Genomic DNA, 18922 nt, shown 5'->3' on the forward strand with positions numbered 1-18922 from the left:
AAGTCCTCAGAGGGATTTACTTATGGAGGGTCCAACCCCTCTGCCACTACCCTGTACTGCAGTGGTCTCCAACCTTTTAAAGTAAGAGATCACCTTTGGCATTTAAAAGCAACAGCAACATCGACAGTAACAAGGACAGGGAATGAACTGAGAATGTAAGCCCCAAATTGGGGCTTGGACTAAGGGGCTGCATTTGGGTTAGGGAAGGGCAGTAGGTGGGTGTGCGGGGGTGCAGGGGTGTGGGTGCGTTTATTGTAACAGGTGCGCGAGTTTCTTAATGCAGTTTAAGGGCACAATGGACAGGTTATGATAGAAGGTGTGTGTGTGTGTATACACACACACTATATATTAGGGCTGTGCAAAATTTCGCTGGCAGTTTCATTTTGACTTGTTTCAAGCTCAGAACAGCAAAATCAAAATGAAACAGAGAGCTTTGAAACAGCTTTGAAACAAAACGAGGCAAGTCGAAATAGGGTCTGGAACCAGCTTCCAAGAGAAGTGGTGCAGGCTCCTACCCTGGGGGTTTTTAAGAGGAGGTTAGACGAACACCTTGCTGGGGTCGTTTGACTGCAGTACTCTTTCCTGCCATCGCAGGGGGTCGGACTAGATGATCTGCTCATGTCTCTTCCGACCCTAGAAACTATGAAACTACGAAATGTTTAAAAAATTTCGAAACATTTTGAGTTCGGAAGCTCAAGCTGAGCTTGCCTGCAGGGAAACAGAAACTGATGTAAAGAGAGGGAGGGGGAAGGTGGGGAAGGGGTGCTCTTACTATTGACTGTGTAGCTGGCCAGTGACTGTCATTGTTTCCTGTGGTCTCTTCTAATCCCAGTGCTCTGGGGGAGGGATGGAAAAGGTGCATAAAAGGCAGCATTGTTTGACCTGCCCTGCCTTCTGCCTTGATGTCAGTTGGGTGAGGGCGCACCTGAACACACACACAGTGTCACCCACCCCCACCCATGTTACGAGTTTTGCCCATCAGCAGCTAGAGGTGCAGGGCCCCAGAACCCAGACTCCCCCCGCACCCATCTCCTTGACAGCTGGCAGGCTTTGTGGCTGCAGCAGGGCCTAGCAGGCCTGCAGTTTTCACCCCCCTGTGCCCCAAGACAGATGGAGTCCCACAAGCACCCATGTCACGAGTTTTACCTGTTAGCAGCCAGAGGTGCAGGGCCCCAGAACCCCCTTGCACTTATCTCCTTGAAAACTGGCAGGCTTCATGGCCTCATCAGGGGCTAGCAAGCCTGCAGCTTTCCCCGTGCTGTGCCATAACACACACAGAGTGTCACCAATGTCAAGAGTTTTGCTTGTCCACAGCTTGAGGTGCAGTTTTCCCCAAACCCCTAAATCAGGCCAGAAATGACAAAGTTATAGGCTGTTTTGAGCTCCCCTCCTATAGCCTATGAGCGAAACGTCGAAACAGCATCAAAACAGTGAAACTCTTTCAACGAAACAAAACAGAACAGCAGTTTCGAATCGAAACGAAATTTGAAATGAAAAGCTGTTCCATAGAAATGTCGAAATGCAAGCTGAAACAGAACAGTGCCATTTTGCACAGCCCTAATATATATATATATAAAATAATTAAAAGCAACCCAAGACCTACCATGCACCACACTACCCCCTGCCCCTCTGCCCAGCAGGTAAGTCTGTGGGGAAGAAAAGGAGGGGGGGCAGATCAAGGCAGAGGGAGAAAAAATTATTTGGGGGTATGCCACCCCAGCAGGTAAGTCCCACCTGGCCAGGGCCCTATTCAATTTACCTCTGCGGCATTGTTCCTCACTGCGGTGGCCTTGATCTAGCCCCCAGCCCTTCTCTCCTTCGTGGACTTACCTGCTGGGCTGGGGTGTGCGCGTGCATGCATGCAGGCACTCAGTTCCCCATCCCAGCCTTGGATCAACACCAAGAGGCTCTGAGATCTACTGATGGATCGAGATCCACTGGTTGGTGACCACTGCTGTGTTGTGTTTCCTGGCACACCCTGCTTGCCAAAAGGTACAGGGAAAACACATTCATGCCTTATCATAAAATTAGCAGCACCAGCCCCTCAGCACAATAAGGGCACCAGGAAGCATGAGGAGTATCTGGGGAGAGGTATCCAGGGGCCCCTTTGACCAACTGTCTCTTGTGCAGGATGAGGTTGCCTGGAAGCCAACAGAAAAATGGTGCAACCAGCTATTCTCCAATGTGGTACCCATGCTGCTGGGGGATGAAGAGGAGGAGGCTGAAGGGCGGCAGCACTTTGACCTGGACAGCTTTCTCTCAGACATCTCGGACACGCTCTTCACCATGACACAGACCCCCAGCTCCCACCAGATGCTCCCAGAGGACGGTACTTTGCCTCAGCCCACTGTTCCCTCAGTGATACTCACTGAGGGCTGAGGGCCCCCGGGGTGCCAGCCTAGGCCCATGTTATAATTGCTGTTAGACTCTTAGCCCTTTTTAAGTTCCCCACCAGAGTCAGTGAGGACCAGTTGCCTGAGCCTAGCATTCAGTCAGCCTGTGCCCTTCTATGTCCCTTGTCCCTTCTTGGCTGCTTCTGCCCAGAGCTGATGCTGGCCCAACTCACTCTGTGATTTGTGGATGAGAAGTTCTGGTTATTAATATTAATGTACCCTCCTTCAGCTCTGCTCTTCACTGTCTGTTCCTGGACCCCTCCTTACCTGGGAGGTCCTGCCACTTCCTCACCTTCCAGGAGACAGGGCATCTATTGACCCCTCCTGTGCCCTCCCACGTCCTCAGCCAGCAGGGAGGGGGCATCAGTCCCCCAGGGTGGACAAGTGCCAGCTTTCCTTATGGAACAGATGGAGGCCTCAGGCCTCTGAGAGCTCCAGTGTAGGGGTAAAGGGACAGGTGGGATTATACCTAGATGATCCTGGGCGTGGGAGTGGAGTCTACCCAGTGCTGGCAATAAAACAGACAGGTCTCTCCAGAAAGGGCCTAGGATGCTCCTTTTTCATTGTCTAACGGCACAAGGCCTCATCAGGGGCCTCATGCAAGCACTCTTCCATGACAGCCAGATAACAGGTGTGGGGCACTGGGATTTGGCAAGATTAAGGAGCTTGCAGCAGCAAGCCAGGGACACTAGAAGCAGATGGAGTTGAAGGGGGAGCCCCAGGAACTGGAACAGGGCCAGGGGAACTCAAGAAATGATGGTTTGGCTCTGCCCTTTTGCAGCCTACACTGGCAATGCTGACATGATCCAGCCTGGCTTGACCCCACTGCAGCCCAACCTGGATGATTTCATGGAAATCTCAGGTAGGAACCAGGCCTGGCTGCAGCCCCTGGAGATGATAATGCTGGTGTGTAACCTGGATGTGTGGAGCACGGATGGGGAAAGCAGTCCCATGGGCACAGCTCCCAATGCAACTCCAAGTGGGCTGGAATTGAGTCCTTCCCTGTGACCTGAAGTAGAGTTGGCTGACACAAAGGGCTGTATGGTGCTGTGCAGAGCTTGTGGGTGCTGCAGGGGCCCTGGCTTGTAACAGTAATGAACTGAAGGAGGAAGAACTGGTATACAGCTGAAATGCACAGATGCTAATCTGGGAGGAGGGTCCAAAAGGAGCAAAGACAGACAGACAGTGGCCCAGTTACACAGGGAAGAGATAGGGCCTAGAGCGGCCCAGAGGAGGAGAGCTTCTGGGTAAGGCGGTGGAGGGTCTTTGGGGTAGTCTCTGGAAGATGAGTTGATGGAGTGGAGGAGGGTGCTCAAAGGAGGACTTGTGAAAACCAACCTTCTCCAAATGTAGCCTTCTTTACAGGAATGTGAAACCACAAGAGGGTTTGGCTGCAGACAGAGGAAGGAAAACTCTCCCCACAAGAAAGAGGAAATCTCTAGGGGAAGAGAGCAGCTTTCCACTGTATTGGTGGACTCAGCAAGTGGGATGGGGGCAGGAGGCGGCTAGGGAAAGTCACCTTCACCGTTATGGCCCATAGAGTACTCCAAGGTATGCAGCCCCTACACTCCTTGGCTTTTAGAACAGCCCGTGTCTGCCTCTTTGGCCAGGGAGGAATAGAGACCCCAGAAGGACCTGATCTTGGGGAATGAGGGTTCCTTAGGGAACACAGATCTCACTGATTACCCATGAATGGCTCAGGGCCCAAGCAGATAGGGAGCTCTGTAATGGCTTCTCCGTAAGTCTGATAGGAAGGGGAGCAGAGCTGCAATGATGATGACAGCTCCCAAGGCCCCTGTGGGAGCTGGTCCTGGGTAGATGGGTGGGGAGGGCTAGTCAGCACCACCTAGGAGCTTTAAGGTGGGTTCCCAGTCCCAGATGCTGTTCCTCCCCATCCTGGGCAATGCCTTCCTGCCCAGTGCTGCCAATTTAACATACCCCTCAACAGAGCTTCCAGCTCACTGGGCTGTTTCTGCTGAGAGAGAGAGAAGGGATAAATCCACTGAGTGCCATAAATCTCTGGATCCCTAAAGCAGCTCACCCCCAGCCTTTACTGGGGGGAGAAGGGAGGACACAAGGCTTGACCGGGATGGTCTATAGGGCAACAATGAGTGCTGGCCCTTGCCCCGCAGTGCTCATGCTACATGCTCTGGAGTAGAAGAAGCCTTTCTATGAGTCCAGCCGGAAAGCAGAGGGGCAAAGAAGGGTAGGAAGCATCAGCTGCCGCATCCAGGGGGCGTGTAAGTATGTGCCTTAGGCCTCCTCTCTCCATAAGGAGTGTGGCCTGGCTGTGGGTCATGTGAAGGAGAGAACCTGCAGTGCCGGGGGCATGAGGAGATGGAAAGAGCTTCAAAGCAAGAGCCTGGCAAAAGAGGGAGCTGAAAAAGGTGGGAGGGAAAAGAGTCAGAGAAAGAACTGGGATGAAGGAGACACCAAAACTAGCAATGGGCCAGGAGGGAAGGGTCTGCACTTGGATGGCACTGACCATACTGAGGGGCAGAGACAAGGAGGGTATATCTGGGGTGTAATGGCAGAAATGGCTGCAGTGTAGAGCAAAGATATGCATGCTTGGAACTGCTGAGGCCAGACTCCAACTAATCCCTGAGCTATCTAGGTTCAGACTAGTCACATCTGTGTAGACATGTCCTGGCAAACACTGAGTGAAGGGGCTGAGGGAAGGGAGGGAGGAAAAAGGACAAAAGCAGGAATAACTCAGCCTGGTTCCATCTACACTGCCCTGTACCCTGCTGTGTCCTGGGCCAAGCAACATGTGGCATCCCCACACTGAGCTCTGCCAGCTGGGAGTCCCCTCCTACTTGAATGGTGGAGACACCTCCAGAACATGTGCCTGCAGGAGGCACTCTGTGCTCCGTGTGAGCTTAGAGCTGACCACGGCTGGCAAAGGCTGCTGTAGGAGCTGGTTGGACTGGGCCTCTTGGATCTCCGCTGCCAGTATCCACTTCCTATTTTCCTCCTTCAGAGGAAACAAGTGATCTGTCATCATCCGACTGCTGGATGATGCAAGACCAGATGCTGGCAGAAGACTGGGGTGGGGGCAGCAGATTTGCCCTTGCTTGCAGGTGCAGTTTGGGGCACTCCCTGGATGAGGTGGACCGCAAGGGGGTAAGAACACTAAGGAAGTCCTGAAGTGTCTGCCTTCTTCCACCATGCCCAACAGCACCACCACTGGCTGGAAATACCGGAGGGAGGCTCATGGAGACCTCATCAAAGAAAACTCCCCTAAATTCACTCTTTACAGTGCCCCTGAGCAAGGGATGCCAGGTAGTTAGGAGCTAGGCACAGCCTGGACTTCAGCGTTGTTCCCTATTGGGATCCCTGCTGGGGGCAGCTATGGTCAGATCGGCTGGGAGCTAGGGCTGCTCAACAATTTCCTGCTGAAACTATTTTTAGTGGGTTTTGGAGGAAATGGCATTTTCCCTGAAACTGTCTGTTTTGCACGGCAAATACTAATATGATGTTCAAAATGGTGCTCCAGTCCTTCCTGGGAGTGGCAGTCCAGAGGCTTCTTGACTCTGCCGTCCCTTTGGCGGGAATGCATCTCTCAAGGAACAGGCGGCCACGGCTCCTGCCACCAGCCTGTCCTTACCCTGAGAGGAGAATGATGGGCACAGTGCAGCTGTGGGCCTGCCAATAGAGCCATAGGATCCCAAGCCACCATCCCCGTGAGGCACCTTGGTGCCAGCTTGAACCAAATTATGCTGGTTTTCATCCCAAACCTTCTGCAAAAACTCAGCGTCTTCTGTGAAAAAATCACCCCCTCTCCCACAAGCGTGACCCCTCAGCTGGTCCTTCCTGTCACAGCCATTGCTCAGCTGTGTGCCACGCAGCGCGTCATGGCCTGCTGGAACATGACAGCTCTTATTTCTAGCCACTAAATTGCCTTAAGTGAAGCAAAACCTCCCTTCCCTCTTCCATGTGTGCAATTGATGTGGTTTCTGCATCAGTACCATAAGAGTGCCCCAGGGGGATGGTTGGAAGTGAAGGCTGCATGCGATGCTCTTCTATTACAATAGTCCACACTGCTTCCCAGGCCTCTCAGTGGGAATAGGGTGTGCTGGATGGAAGGGGTGACCAGTCAGCAAGTCTGGACCTGAAGGAGCAGTTCATCTCAGTTGCTTGTGTCTCTCCGTGGGCTTGTGCTGCTGCCTCTTTTGTACAGAGGCTGTCAAAAGCTGAAGTATTTTTGCTGACCACAGCCACAGAAAACAATATTCTTCTGTCAAGCAGAAATGAGCTTTTTGGGGTCTGGAGGGACAGCTCTTACTTGACCAGGGCTCCAGGGCCTGGGAGGACTTGAGGAGTATATAGTGGTATTGTAGGAAATTGCTCAGTGCATGCAAGTAGGTTGATTATTATACTGAGCCTTGCCCCAAAGATTGTATGAAGTAGGCGCAGAGCCTCTGAAAGCAACCGAGCCCCATGTATGTGTCGGGCATGTATAGGGTGTCTTCTGAGAATACTGCAACAAAATTGTTTCCAGGAGGGCTGCAGCAGTCCCATTCTCCACAGCATCTGGTGGATATGAACACACTTGAGAGTCTGTCCGCTTGGCTTACATGACCAAGAGCTAGGCTCCACTGAAAAGATAGTGCTTGTTGGTTTCTGGATGCTCTGGAGGATGCCTTCCCAGGATGGAAGACAGAAACATACTGTCTGCCATGGGGTTTGGAGAAATGGCTGTGAGCAGGCTTGGACATGAGTGCTGAGGCCCAAAGGGGTCTTGTTGACCCCATCACTAATATCAACTGAGGCAGTTCTTCTCTGCTGCCAGAAAACCCCAAGACAGAGACCTGACGCTTGAGTCCATGATGACATGGGCTGTGTCATGTTGTCTTCCCCCTGTCAGTCAAAGAGCAGAAGCCAATCCCAAATAAGGAACCACTTTGTGCCCTTTGTGTGTTTGTGTGTGAGAGGAGTCTGAGCCAGATGGAGAAGTCCTGATGGCAGATGCAAGGGAGCAGCTGGGTCTGGTTTCGGAGTGCTGCTGGCACCCTGTGTCAGGTAGGACACTGCTCTTTACCCCAGGGACTGGGTTGGGCTAGTCACTACCCAAAGGACAGCATTGCCGTCCCCCAGGGCTTAGGGAGTGGCTTTCTAATGCCCGGAGGTGACGATGAAGTGTCTTCAGTTTGGGAGCAAGGTGGACAAGAGATGAGCTGCACCCCCACAGTGTGTTACTGCCCCAACGTTCTCCTGAGGACAGCCCCAGAGCCCTTCCCACATGGACAAAACGCTTGAGAGCTTGGGTGCGCACTGCCAGCATGAGCTTCTTTGAGCTCGATCCCCAGCTCACGCTGGCTGGGGTCACTATCATGGAGCTGGTGCCATGAGTCCTGTGGCAGGACCCAGGGAGGAGGTTTGTGCAGTGCAGACAGACAGGTGTCATTGGACTGGTCAAGGTGGAGAGGGTGCAGGGTACACCAGAGCTTACAGCCTACATGCAAGGGAGCAACTGGGCAGTGCTCACTGCCAATCTCTACAGTGCAGTGGGAGAGGTCACAAGAGGAATCGAATCTGCAGTGCTGAGCACCATAGGAATGCCTATAAATACATGCAGAGCCCTGCGATGCCAACTGCTTGGGCCCGTCACAGAGTGCAGTGCAGGTGGAGAGGTTTGCTCTGCACATGAAGAATGTGCTTAGCACTTTTTATGGCTGAGATGTAGTGCACTGATTAACAAAACAGGCCACCCTGAATGTATCCCAAAGTGTTTGGAAACATGGCTGAGTGTACCAGAGATGGCTAGAAAGCAGCTGATGGGACAACTGGGTGATTGCTCCTGCCCTACCTTGTCTGTAGTATCTGGGGGCATCTGAACCCCAAGACCTCCTGGCTTGGGCCTGCGTGTAAGATGCCTGCCAATGGATTTGGGAGTACCTGAAGTCCCAGGGTGAGAGGTCTGGGATGGAGGATGCTCACATGGTGTTTGCTTAATCAATATGATTTGGAACTGATTTGGCTACTTTGACCTGGAACTCAAAATATATTATAAAACAAAAAAAAAATCTGGCCCTTGGGAGTTCACAAAGAAGTTTCACTTCTTTGCCCACTGGGTATAAAATACTAACTAAAATAGCCAGTCTGGGAGGTGCGCACACCTAACACAATTGCAAATAGCCCCAAGGCAGAGCAAGAATGAATATATTTGGAGCTAATGCCACACACTGCAGGGTAGAAGTGAGGCCTCCTAAGGCTAGGATTGGGTGGCTTTAAACATGGGGAATGTGGAGCTGTGGGGCCTCCAGGGGTTACCTGTTATTGAAATAAGGGAAGTATTTTCTTATGAATCATGCAAGCTTGCTGCCCCAGATGGTCCTATTCCCCCAGGCTTGCTGCAAGTGAGAAGATTTCAGGGTGAGGGGAGCTGCCTTTGCTCAGTGACACCAGGTACCCTAGGGTGGGATTGTTTTTATAGCCCTCTCAGCACCACAGGCTGCTTTTCAACAGGGCTCAGCTGCTGGGTCCTCACGTCAGCCACTGAACCTCCAAGAGTATTTACCCATTTGTTTTGCAGCGGGAGGTGCTAGTTCCTGAGCTCTGGCCAGTCTGGCCCATAGAGACCTGGACTTACTTTCCTGAGGGATTCCCCATGGACATATAAGGATCAATCAGTGGGGCTGAGCAGGGCAACCTAGTGGTAGGATTTGCTTCTGTGTGGAGCTGGCCAAAACCAGGACAGACAGATCCTCAGTCCTTTAGTGGAGTCATTCTTGCACTTCAGGTAACACAGTGCCCTGGCGAGGGTTTCTCTCAGATTTGGCCTCTAGGGTGAGAGGAGGTCCATGTGGCCATGCACTTGCTCAGGATGGTGGGGCTGAAATGAGCAGAGTTCAGGCTCCTGGTGAAGGGCTCACTCTAGGAGCCCATTGCTTTCACCAGCCCTCACTAAACAGTGGAAAGGAAAGCAGAGGACTAGCAGACAGGCCCTGTAGGCTCCCTGCACTCTCTCTGCTCTGTGGCACATGCACTTGTTTCCTGTGGACTGAATGCCAGGGATGGTGGTGGCTGTCAGTATATGGGAAAGAGGGGGAGGAAAGCCCCTTGTTGGTGCAGCATTGGCTGTGGGCCATGCCAGCTGTCAGTCAGCTCCTGGGATGGCAGTGACTTCATCTATAGCACTGAGGCATGGGCTGTATTACTGTCCCAGCACGACAAACCCCTCTCCAGGGAGACTAATCATGTTGAGACTCCTTACCACTGCTAGAGCAATGCGTGTATGTGCCCTGAGTGATTCCTTTCATGCAGCTCGCTGTCCTTATGCTCATAGGTTCCTACATGGTTTGAGACCACCTTCCTTCCAGAAAATACCACCAGCGGTTCCCAGTCTGTGGTATGGGTGCCACTGGTGGTACACAGACCTGTCTGTGATATGTGTTGACAGATTTATTATATTTTGTTTATGGGACAAAAAATTGCTGGTGTTACTTAAGGTTGAACTGAACAATTTGCTGGTGGTACTTAAGGTTACATCATTTTAAATTAGTGGTGTGCAATCTGTCAGAGTTTGGGAACTACTGCACTAGACCACAACCCACCACTGAAGGCCTTGTAGCACCCTCAGCTGCGTGTGTGCGTCCAACTCATTCCAAGCTCCCACTCCCATGCCCTGCCTTCAGTGAAGCCTCTCAGAGGGGCAGGTGGCACAGCAGTTGTGGGCAAAGACCTGGCTGCATGCCCCTTCCCAAAAGGCTGTGACTGTGGCAAGATCAGCCTGGCCTGGAGCTTCTCAGACAGGCTTACTGTGCAGTCACAAGGAGCTCTACACACTGGCCGGAAGGGAGGGTTGAAGTGGCTGGGTTGAAGCTCGCTTCCCCCAGGGAGGCAGCTGGCCAAAAACTGTTAGGCCAGCATTTTGTGCCATGGCCTGTCTGTGCCTGCGGAAGAAGCAGGGTTGTGGAAAGGAGACAGGAAGGGAGAGTGGAGTCATGGCAGGGTCACGGGGCTTGGCTTCGGGAAGACCATAGGATGTGGTTAGCCACAGGCCACACACAAGGGAGAACTTGGGGGTGACTGTGGGGGCACTGGCAGCCTGAAACAAAAATAAGGGCCTATCCAGGCACCTGGTGGGGCTGCCTGATGCATTAACTGAGCCTCCACTGCACTCATGCTAGGGGCTTCACAGGGGCTACAAGAAAATGGGTGCAATGGGAATGCCCTGCAGGAGTTAACAGCCCACCCAGCATGGGGAAGCTGAACAGCTGAGCTGCGGGAGAGTAATGCTCCAGAGCCTCCAAGGCCCATTTGACTTGTGACACCCCACCCTGTACATACTGGCCCCATGACAGCCCTTCCATACCAGGTGGTGGGGCTGCAGAGCTGGGTGAAATGTCTTTTCCACCCCTGGGGCTCCTAGGCCAATGCAGGCTGGAGGTGGGGAATAGGTGGTGCCACATTATTCCACTAATTTGAATAATGGGTACAAACTAGTGGAGAGTAGATTCAGGTTTGACATTAGAAAGAAATTTTTCACAGTAAGGGTGGCCAGAATCTGGAATGGGCTGCCAAGAGAGGTGGTACTATCAACTAACTTGGAGATCTTCAAGAGGAGGCTAGATAGGCACCTGGCTGGGGTCGTTTGACCGTGGTCCTCTTTCCTGCCTGGGGCAGGGGGTCAGACACGATGATCCTTCATGGTCCCTTCCGACTCTACAATCTATGAATCTATGAATCATGGTCTGACCTCGCCCCAAAGCAGGTGAAAGGGGAAAGGAGGGTCATGACCTGCCTTCAGCGGTAGCTGTTCCAAGGGCAGGGAGGATTTTCCTGTCACTCTCCCTGTGGCAGCGGGACTGGGCCCCCAGCCCACAGACTGCAGGGAGCTGCCCCTTTCCTTTTTGCATGAGAAACTCCAGCATTTCACAATTGCTGCCGCCACACAGCACAGAGCTGGGAGCCTCCCATCTCATTCCACTGCCCTGAGCCCTGAAGCCCAAGATGGACAGAGAAGATCCCTGCTGCTTAGCTCCAAGCATGAGACCCAGAGGCCCCTTAGTCCCAGCTAGTTCCAGAACCATTATTGAGCAAGTCACTGTCTCCCCAGCACATCCTAGCCCCAAACTTGCAGCCATCTTCAGCCTCCTCCATGCCCAAAGAGGCCACTAGATCTCCCACCCTCTGCCATGGAATGGGATGGTCCCTCTCAGGGAAGAAGCTGCTTCTCAGTTTGAAAAGGATACCTGGATTGGGTGACAAGAACCAGGCTTGCATTCCTCTGTCCAAGGCAATGGGGTGACAATAAGGGAATGGTCCAGGGTGCCTGGGCACCATGGTGGGCTCAGAAAGACCTGTGCATATGGCAGGAGGGCATATGCACGAGTCTTCTTCATGCAGGTCCCTGCACAGCAAACCAGGTGTGTGACAAGTTTCCCCTGACAACTTCTGAAGCCCCAGGGATAGGCTGCTACCTCGGCAGACTATCAGGCTGGGTGTCCATTGGTCTGGCCTGGCCAGAGCTGTGAAGGCAAAGCCTGTGCCTGCCCCAGTGTCCCTGCTGGCCTGGGCAAGGGCTGCTGCTGGAGCTGTGTTACTATCTCTGTCCTGCTCTGCAGATCTCTTCTCTAGCCACCGCCCACTGCTTTCGCAGATGCAGCTGGGCTACCAGGAGCAGCCTTGCTTTACAACAATTGGTGAAACTCTGTACAGCAGCAGCAGTGCTTTGCCTACCACCCATGCCAACATGATGACCCCCAGGGTCCTGCCTGCCAGCCATGTGGATGTCCCCATCTCACCCAATGGCCTTCTCCAGGTGAGCAAGCATTTGGAAGGGAGGGAGGGGAAGTAGCATATAGATGTTAGATGTTAGGGGCTGGAAAGGACCTCACAAGATCATTGGGTCCAGCCCCCCTGCACTTGGGCAGGAAAGACTGATGGGGTCAGATGAGCCCAGCAAGGTGCACCTCAAGACGTTTTTTTAAAAATCTCCAGGGCATGTCTGCTGTGCTTCCCCTGCCCCTGTGATTGTTCTACTGGGGGACTACATCTGCCCACATCTGCTTGGGTTCCATGACAACCTTCTATGGCAATGCTATGAGATAACTTGCTGCCATACAGTGGGCTCCATCTGTGTCTCACTGTCTTTCTCCCCTAACGTGGTGGTCCCAGTTTGATTCAACCTTGGGGAGTGAGCACTCTGTAATCTGTCTCTCTCTGTCCCTTGCAGTCCAGCAGCAACTGCACCTCCCAGCTCGGCCTGCACAGCTCCTTCCTTAGCTCCAACTTCCGTCCAGCACCTCTGCCCCTGGATTCCTCCAGCGGGAGTCACAGCAGCCTGGGCACTGACCTCAAGCCCAAAACCCTGTTCCAGTATGGGTTCCCCAGCAAGTGCCTCAGCATGGAGCCCTTCAGCCCTCCCTACTCCACCCCAGCATCCCCACCTCATGCACCTCTGCTGGGCCAGGACCCCCTGTACCCACCTGCGTCAACACCAAGGTCCAAGTTCCATTACTCTGGCTCCACTGGTGGCTCCTCACTCATCCCCCACCCGTCCTCATCTCTCTCCATGCCATGCTTCACCCAGCATGGACCAGGCCTAGGCTACACCATGGATCTCCTGCCCACAGGATACTCCACTCCATCCAGTGCCCCACATCTTCCCCCTGTGATGCTGAGTGGCCCCAGGTTTGCCCCCCACAAGGGGCAGGCCCAGAGTGGGGGTGGCCGGCCAAAAGGGAAGCCAGAGAACACCAAGACAAAGAGAGCCACAGCACTCCCAGTGCCACCGCTCCTGACAGCACCCAACCCCTGCCTGACCCAGCTCCTCACTGCAGGTATGAGCTGAGGGGCTGTTTTGCCATGTCCTGTTTCCGCAAGGGTTCCCATTTGTCTCTGGCTCAGAGCAGGCGGTGAAGGCAAAGGACCAGAGGTGGCGGGGTGGCTGCTGACCAGCTATGGTTCAGAAATAGGAGAACCAGTCAATAGTCCAAGAGAACTGTGCCGTGGTCAGGAGCTGCAGGGCAGGCACAGCAGTCCCTCAGTACTGCCTAACCCTTGGCTGGCAGGAGAGGTTCCTCATATCCCTCCTCAAAATGTTCCCATCCTATAATGCACTATGAGTAGGTGTCCTCACCTCTTCCGGATAACAGTCCAGAGGGTTACAATTCACTACCTGCCCCTTACTAGTTTGCAAGGAAACAGCACTAAACCCTGTTTCCAACCCAGCCCTAGCCCACAGGGCACAGCTGTGGGCAGAGGGGGTATATCACCCAGCTCTGCAGACTCACAGGCTAAAATCACATGACTGAATCTTATTGGAGTTGGGGCCATTGGGGGCTGTTCTGCGTGAGGTACAGGGGGTTAGGTCAGAGCCTGACCTGAGCCAACAGCCTGGTTCCCAGGAGCACTGGAGCAGCAGGCAGCGTGTGCTGGGGGCTGTACTTGCTGCTTGTGCTGTTGAGGGGGAGGTCACCTGAGTATCAACCTGGCTCTGCCATCATGCCACATCCTTCTCTCCTGCTCCTTTCTCTCTTGCAGCTAAACAAGAGCCAGCTCTGGACCCTTCATGCACTTCCAGCTCTGGGCTCATCCCCACATCACCGGTATGAGCTCAGGGCCAAGTCACCTTGCAGCAGGTGCAGGGATGTACATCAAGTGTCTCAGTTGTATACAGTCAGCACAGCTGAGGGGAAGGGACTTGGGGCTGGCATATGGCGGAGTGCATGGGAAAAGGGTGGAGATATGGGGCTACCGGCCTGGAATAGAGGGTCTGTCAAGGTAGGGCTGGGCATTGGCAGAGCTTGGGGGGCACTGGCCTGGACTAGTGGGGTCTGTCAGAGGAGGGCTTGCCATCAGCAAAGCATGTTGAGTTCATGGTGGTTTTTACATCCTGTATTTTAAAAGGAGGAGCATTTGTTCCTGCTGTCCTGCCCATTGCTAGCAAACAGGTCCCCTTGGCTGTGCAGAAGCCCTTCATGGGCTGCCTTCTTTGGGGAGTGCTTCAGCAACAGGAACCAACTTTTTGAGCAGGAGATCTTGGCCTGGTCCATGTCCAGCCACTGTGCTTGTACAGTGCTGCTGATACTTTCTGGGAAGGGTGGGGCTCTTTCTCTTCTATTTGCCCTTTATGGCTTGGTGTAGTTTCACTGCAGGCTTCTGGAGGGACAGGGACTGGGTCTACCTGTCTGTTAGAGCTAGGCTACAGCCCATGCTTGAGAGCATATCCAGCAGGCCTTTGTACAGGTGTGCGGGTACAGTTTTCTGTAATGGGACTGGTTTAACATTTTAGGGATGTAATATATTAGAAAGCAGATATATATAACCTTATATATATTTTTACAAAAAAAAAAAATATGAACACCTGTGCATTGGTGTAAGGCCCCAGCCCCCCACACCCTCTCTGCCTTCTTGGGCAGTGCACTCTTCTCAGGTCCCCAAATGGCTCATTCAAATTGCTTTTTCTCCCTGGCTTCTCTTTGCAGCAAGCTGCCATTTCTGAAGGCCCCACTAGCTTCCTGTCCAGAATGGTCCAGCTGAGTCCTGGTCTTTCTCCAGGCTCCAGTCCCTCCCAGTCTGTCCCTGTCACATTGACTGTTGCCCAAGCAGGGTCCCTGCTCATCCCCAAGGCAGAGCGACTGTCCCCCACAATGCCATGTGGTGAGTCTCTTATACCTCTTCTATGGTCAGAGTGAACAGCCTTTCAGATGGGAAATCTTCCACAGAGAAGGGATCCTCAGATCCTGAGTTGAGCTGGATGCTGGTGTCACACACCTGAGATCCAGCTGATAAGGTTCCCTCTCTCTCCCCCCTACCAGCCCTTGTGATGCCCTTGAAGGAAATGGATGACTCCATTCCTATGATGTCCTGTCCAGCCTGTAGGGCTCACTGCTGCTGGCCATTACTGAGGCACTGACCTTTTGTGAGGTTCAGCATAAGTTAGATCATTATCTGGGTGAGACTAGCACTGCCAAGGCACGTACTTGGCATGAACTGAGCTCTAGAGAACAGGCTTCTCCCTGGCCTAGAGGGAATGCCCATGACCCCAAGGTCAACCATGCTCCATGCATTGCTTTCTGAGAAGCTGGTGCCTTTCTCAGCAGTCCTGACATTATCAGTGACTGTCCTTCTGCTTCAGTGACAGAGCTGGGCTTGCCGCCTCATTCTCACTTGATTGCAAAGGGGCAGAAAAGGCACTGCATGCAATAACTGGCCCTATGTGGGCAATAATCTTCCCAGTCTGCCCCAGACCCAGTCCCGCATGCTGCTGCCTCCTCAGCCCCTGGCTCCCAGAAGCCTTCCAAGAGTTTCTCATTTCCTTTTGCAGGCAGTGACTGGCCAAAGCCTGGGCGAGCCTCCCCAGTGCTGACTGCAGGGCTGAGTCCTGGGATCTTGCCACATCACAGTATGCCCAGCCGGAGTAGGCCAGAGTCTAGCAAGGTATGGATGGGTACAGTGTTCATCAGGTGGCTGGCCCCAGTAGGAAACAGGAATCACACGCCTGCCCTCTTGTCTTCCCACTCCCATACCTGTCCCATCACCACTCCGTGACTGTGATGGTGACAGGCCTGCCCTGAACCTGTCTCCAAGAAGGAAGACAGGTCACTCTCCCTGCATGGTGCATGACCCTGACCTTGTCCTGCAGACTGAGAGCCGCCGTATCACACACATCTCTGCTGAGCAGAAGAGACGCTTCAACATCAAGCTGGGCTTTGACACACTGCACAGCCTGGTGAGCACCTTAAGTGCCCAGCCCAGCATCAAGGTGAGTGAGCAGGGCCAGAGTGGGTACCGGGGCAAGTACTGGCAGCTCTCTAGCACCAGCTGCCATGCAGAGGGAAGCAATAAACATCCACAGAAAGCTGTGCCTCAGTTCCCCAGAGTTTCCCCCGGGGTGGGATCCCCAGTGTCAGACACTGTCACTTGATTCTGGCCTTGCTGGGCAGGTCTGGAGGGCTGTGCTTGGTGCCTCTGGGTATTCAAAGGGGCATGGAGCTGGGGCTGGGCCCTGAACACCATGTGTCTATAACCTAGCTGTTGTGTGGGCTGCAGAGGAGATGACAGTCCCTGGGCTCTGGCCAAAGGCCTCTGAAATGGTATTGCATCTCAGGCCTCAGGCTGTATGGCTGTGGCCTTGGCAAACATGCAGCTCTTCAAGGACTGGCATGGAAGAGAAAGCCATAAGTTTGGTTGGGGGCTTGTACTCTGCCTGGCTTGTGGGCTTTCTGCAGTAAAGCAGGACCACAGCCTGGTACTGGGGCACATGATTTCACGTACAGCAGGGACACAAAGCATGCACTGCCATACCAACCCCAGGTGGCTGTGGATGCTCACCCTGCCAACAACATGACAGTGGAAAGGGCTTATGAATATCCTCATCACTCAGTCCCCTGCCTGGCTCCACAGGTCAGCAAGGCCACCACACTGCAGAAGACGGCGGAGTATATCTGCAAACTGCAGCAAGAGAGGGCTGCCCTGCAGGATGAGGCGCAGCGGCTACGAGAGCAGATCGAGGAGCTGAATGCTGCAATCAAGTAGGAGAAAAGGGAGTGGGAGGGCAGGGCAGCAATCACGACAAGGCAGAGGATGTAGTTATCAGATGTCCTGAGCTACTAGAGTCAGGCTTGATCAGCACATTGAATGGGAGAGCTAGAAAGCCAAGTGCATTATGGGAGCTGATTGCTCAGTCAGGGACACTTTCCCCTCTGCCCTAGTGCTGCCCTTGGGGCCCTGCATGGTGCCAGGGAGTTCTGTGCTGCTGCAGGTCCTACCTTTTGATTGACCCATCTCAGCTGAAAGAGTGCTTCCTGTCCTAAATGGTTTTGCTCTGTTGCTGTTGAACAGGAGGGGTGCAGACATCAATGCCTCCCCTTCTCCAGCCCTGAGACCCTCCACGCGTGACACAGACTGAACCTGAGGCTCGTCCCCCAACAGCTTTGGGAAGAGCAGGGCAGGGCCAACCTCAGCCTCAATGCTGACCCCCCCTTGTGAGTGCCCATCAACCAAGGCAGATAGACAACATCTTCTTGTGTCCTTGCAGCCTGTGCCAGCAGCAGCTGCCTGCCACAGGGGTGCCCATCACCCGCCAGCGCTTTGACCAGATGCGCAGCATGTTTGACGAGTATGTCCGCTCCTCCACCCTGCAGAACTGGAAGTTCTGGATTGTATCCTTCAGAGACAAGCTCCTGCCCCTTCCCTTGCACAAGCACTGCCCACCTGCCACCCACTCTCCAAATATGGGGGCCCTGCAGAAAGTGTACAGAAGCCTTTAGGGAGGGGGCAAAGAAGTCTCCACTGTGATACAACGCATCGTGGAGGCAGACCTCTCCCTCCTGCCCCTTCCCTCTTCCTTCAGCTCCTGGGGGGGGGACACACCTGGCTGGGACTTCCACAGCTCCAGATGCTGCCTCGTGCTGAGACGCCAGGACCCCAGGCTTGTTCTGGAGCTCAGTCCATTTCTCTGAGTCCATGGCTTCTGTGCCAGGCACATTCATACCCTCACACATGGGAAACTCAGGTTCCCTGCCCTGTGTCAGTCCCCAGATCTTCCCTGAATGCTCCAGCTCCTGCTGTCCTCACCCTTTGTAGCCCCCATGCCCTGATACTGGTCTACGGACTATCTAGCAATCCTACTTGGTTCATCCCAGATGAGCCAGGGTCTAGCATCTATCTATAGGGTGTCCATGCAAGGCAAAGCACAAGGCCCTAGGGATGGCCCTGCTTCTGGCAGCTGAAGCAATGGCTGTGTGCTGCCTGTAGGGTGGAACCAGCTTTACACCCCAGCAGTGTCATTTCTTGAGGAGCCAGTGGGGAACAAGGGGGAAAAGGTGAGAGCAGCCTTTGTGGGGGAAGGGCAGGACATGGGGGCTGCCGTGCCTGGTCATAGAAGTGAAGGTCTGGTCCTTAACTGTTGTGCCCATTCAGTTCAGCATCATCATCCGACCTCTCTTTGAGTCCTTCAATGGCATGGTCTCCACAGCTAGTATGGACAGCCTCACCCATACATCTCTCGCTTGGTTGGACCAGTACTGTTCCCTCCCCACGCTTCGGCCTAGTATGTAGCTTCACTTTTTTCTTTAGCTGCCATGAGAAGGGCTGGGATTAGCTCTGTAGCCAGGGTTTAGGGCTGTGATCAAGAGAGCAGTCATACTGGGTTGTGGTTCTGGCAACCATGTTAAAAGTGGAAGACTGATTTGGGGGTGCTCCTTGGATGTTGCTGTGGTTCAGAGACATCAGTGGCCCTTTTTCCCTGTCTCACTCCACAGCTAGAGGTAAAAGCAGTTCAGCTCATTGCACACCACAGAAGGAAATACTTTTCACACAGCACGATCAGCCTGTGGACTTCACTGCCACTAGAAAGATCATACCAAAGCCAAGTGTAGCAGGATTTGTTAAAAGGTTTAGTCATGGGAAGATCTGTGAACATGTTAGGATCCAAATCCTCCTGTCCTGCCACGGGTTAGAGAGACACCCTCTTCAAGGGCAGCTTATCCCAGAGCAGCCTGTTGATGGGGGATTCTGGCACTGTCCTGTGCAGCAATGGGCACTGGGTGCTGTCAGGATGTGGGGCTAGATGCCCC

General features: G+C 53.5%; 1 protein-coding gene across 1 annotated transcript in view; it reads left to right on the forward strand.

Moving 5' to 3' along the window:
* The window catches only part of MLXIPL (MLX interacting protein like), a 39883-nt gene that overhangs the window by 17405 nt on the left and 3556 nt on the right, over positions 1-18922 (forward strand). Inside the window, exons 6-16 of the mRNA XM_019546411.1 lie at positions 2131-2329; positions 3175-3255; positions 11963-12159; positions 12574-13180; positions 13884-13948; positions 14828-15002; positions 15670-15782; positions 15988-16107; positions 16749-16876; positions 17383-17506; positions 18267-18396. Of these exons, the coding sequence (XP_019401956.1) occupies positions 2131-2329; positions 3175-3255; positions 11963-12159; positions 12574-13180; positions 13884-13948; positions 14828-15002; positions 15670-15782; positions 15988-16107; positions 16749-16876; positions 17383-17506; positions 18267-18396 (1939 nt within the window). The remainder of the gene's footprint in view (positions 1-2130; positions 2330-3174; positions 3256-11962; positions 12160-12573; positions 13181-13883; positions 13949-14827; positions 15003-15669; positions 15783-15987; positions 16108-16748; positions 16877-17382; positions 17507-18266; positions 18397-18922) is intronic.

This window comes from Crocodylus porosus, unplaced genomic scaffold, assembly GCF_001723895.1.
Source record: "Crocodylus porosus isolate Cpor-Errol unplaced genomic scaffold, CroPor_comp1, whole genome shotgun sequence".
NCBI lineage: Eukaryota > Metazoa > Chordata > Crocodylia > Crocodylidae > Crocodylus > Crocodylus porosus.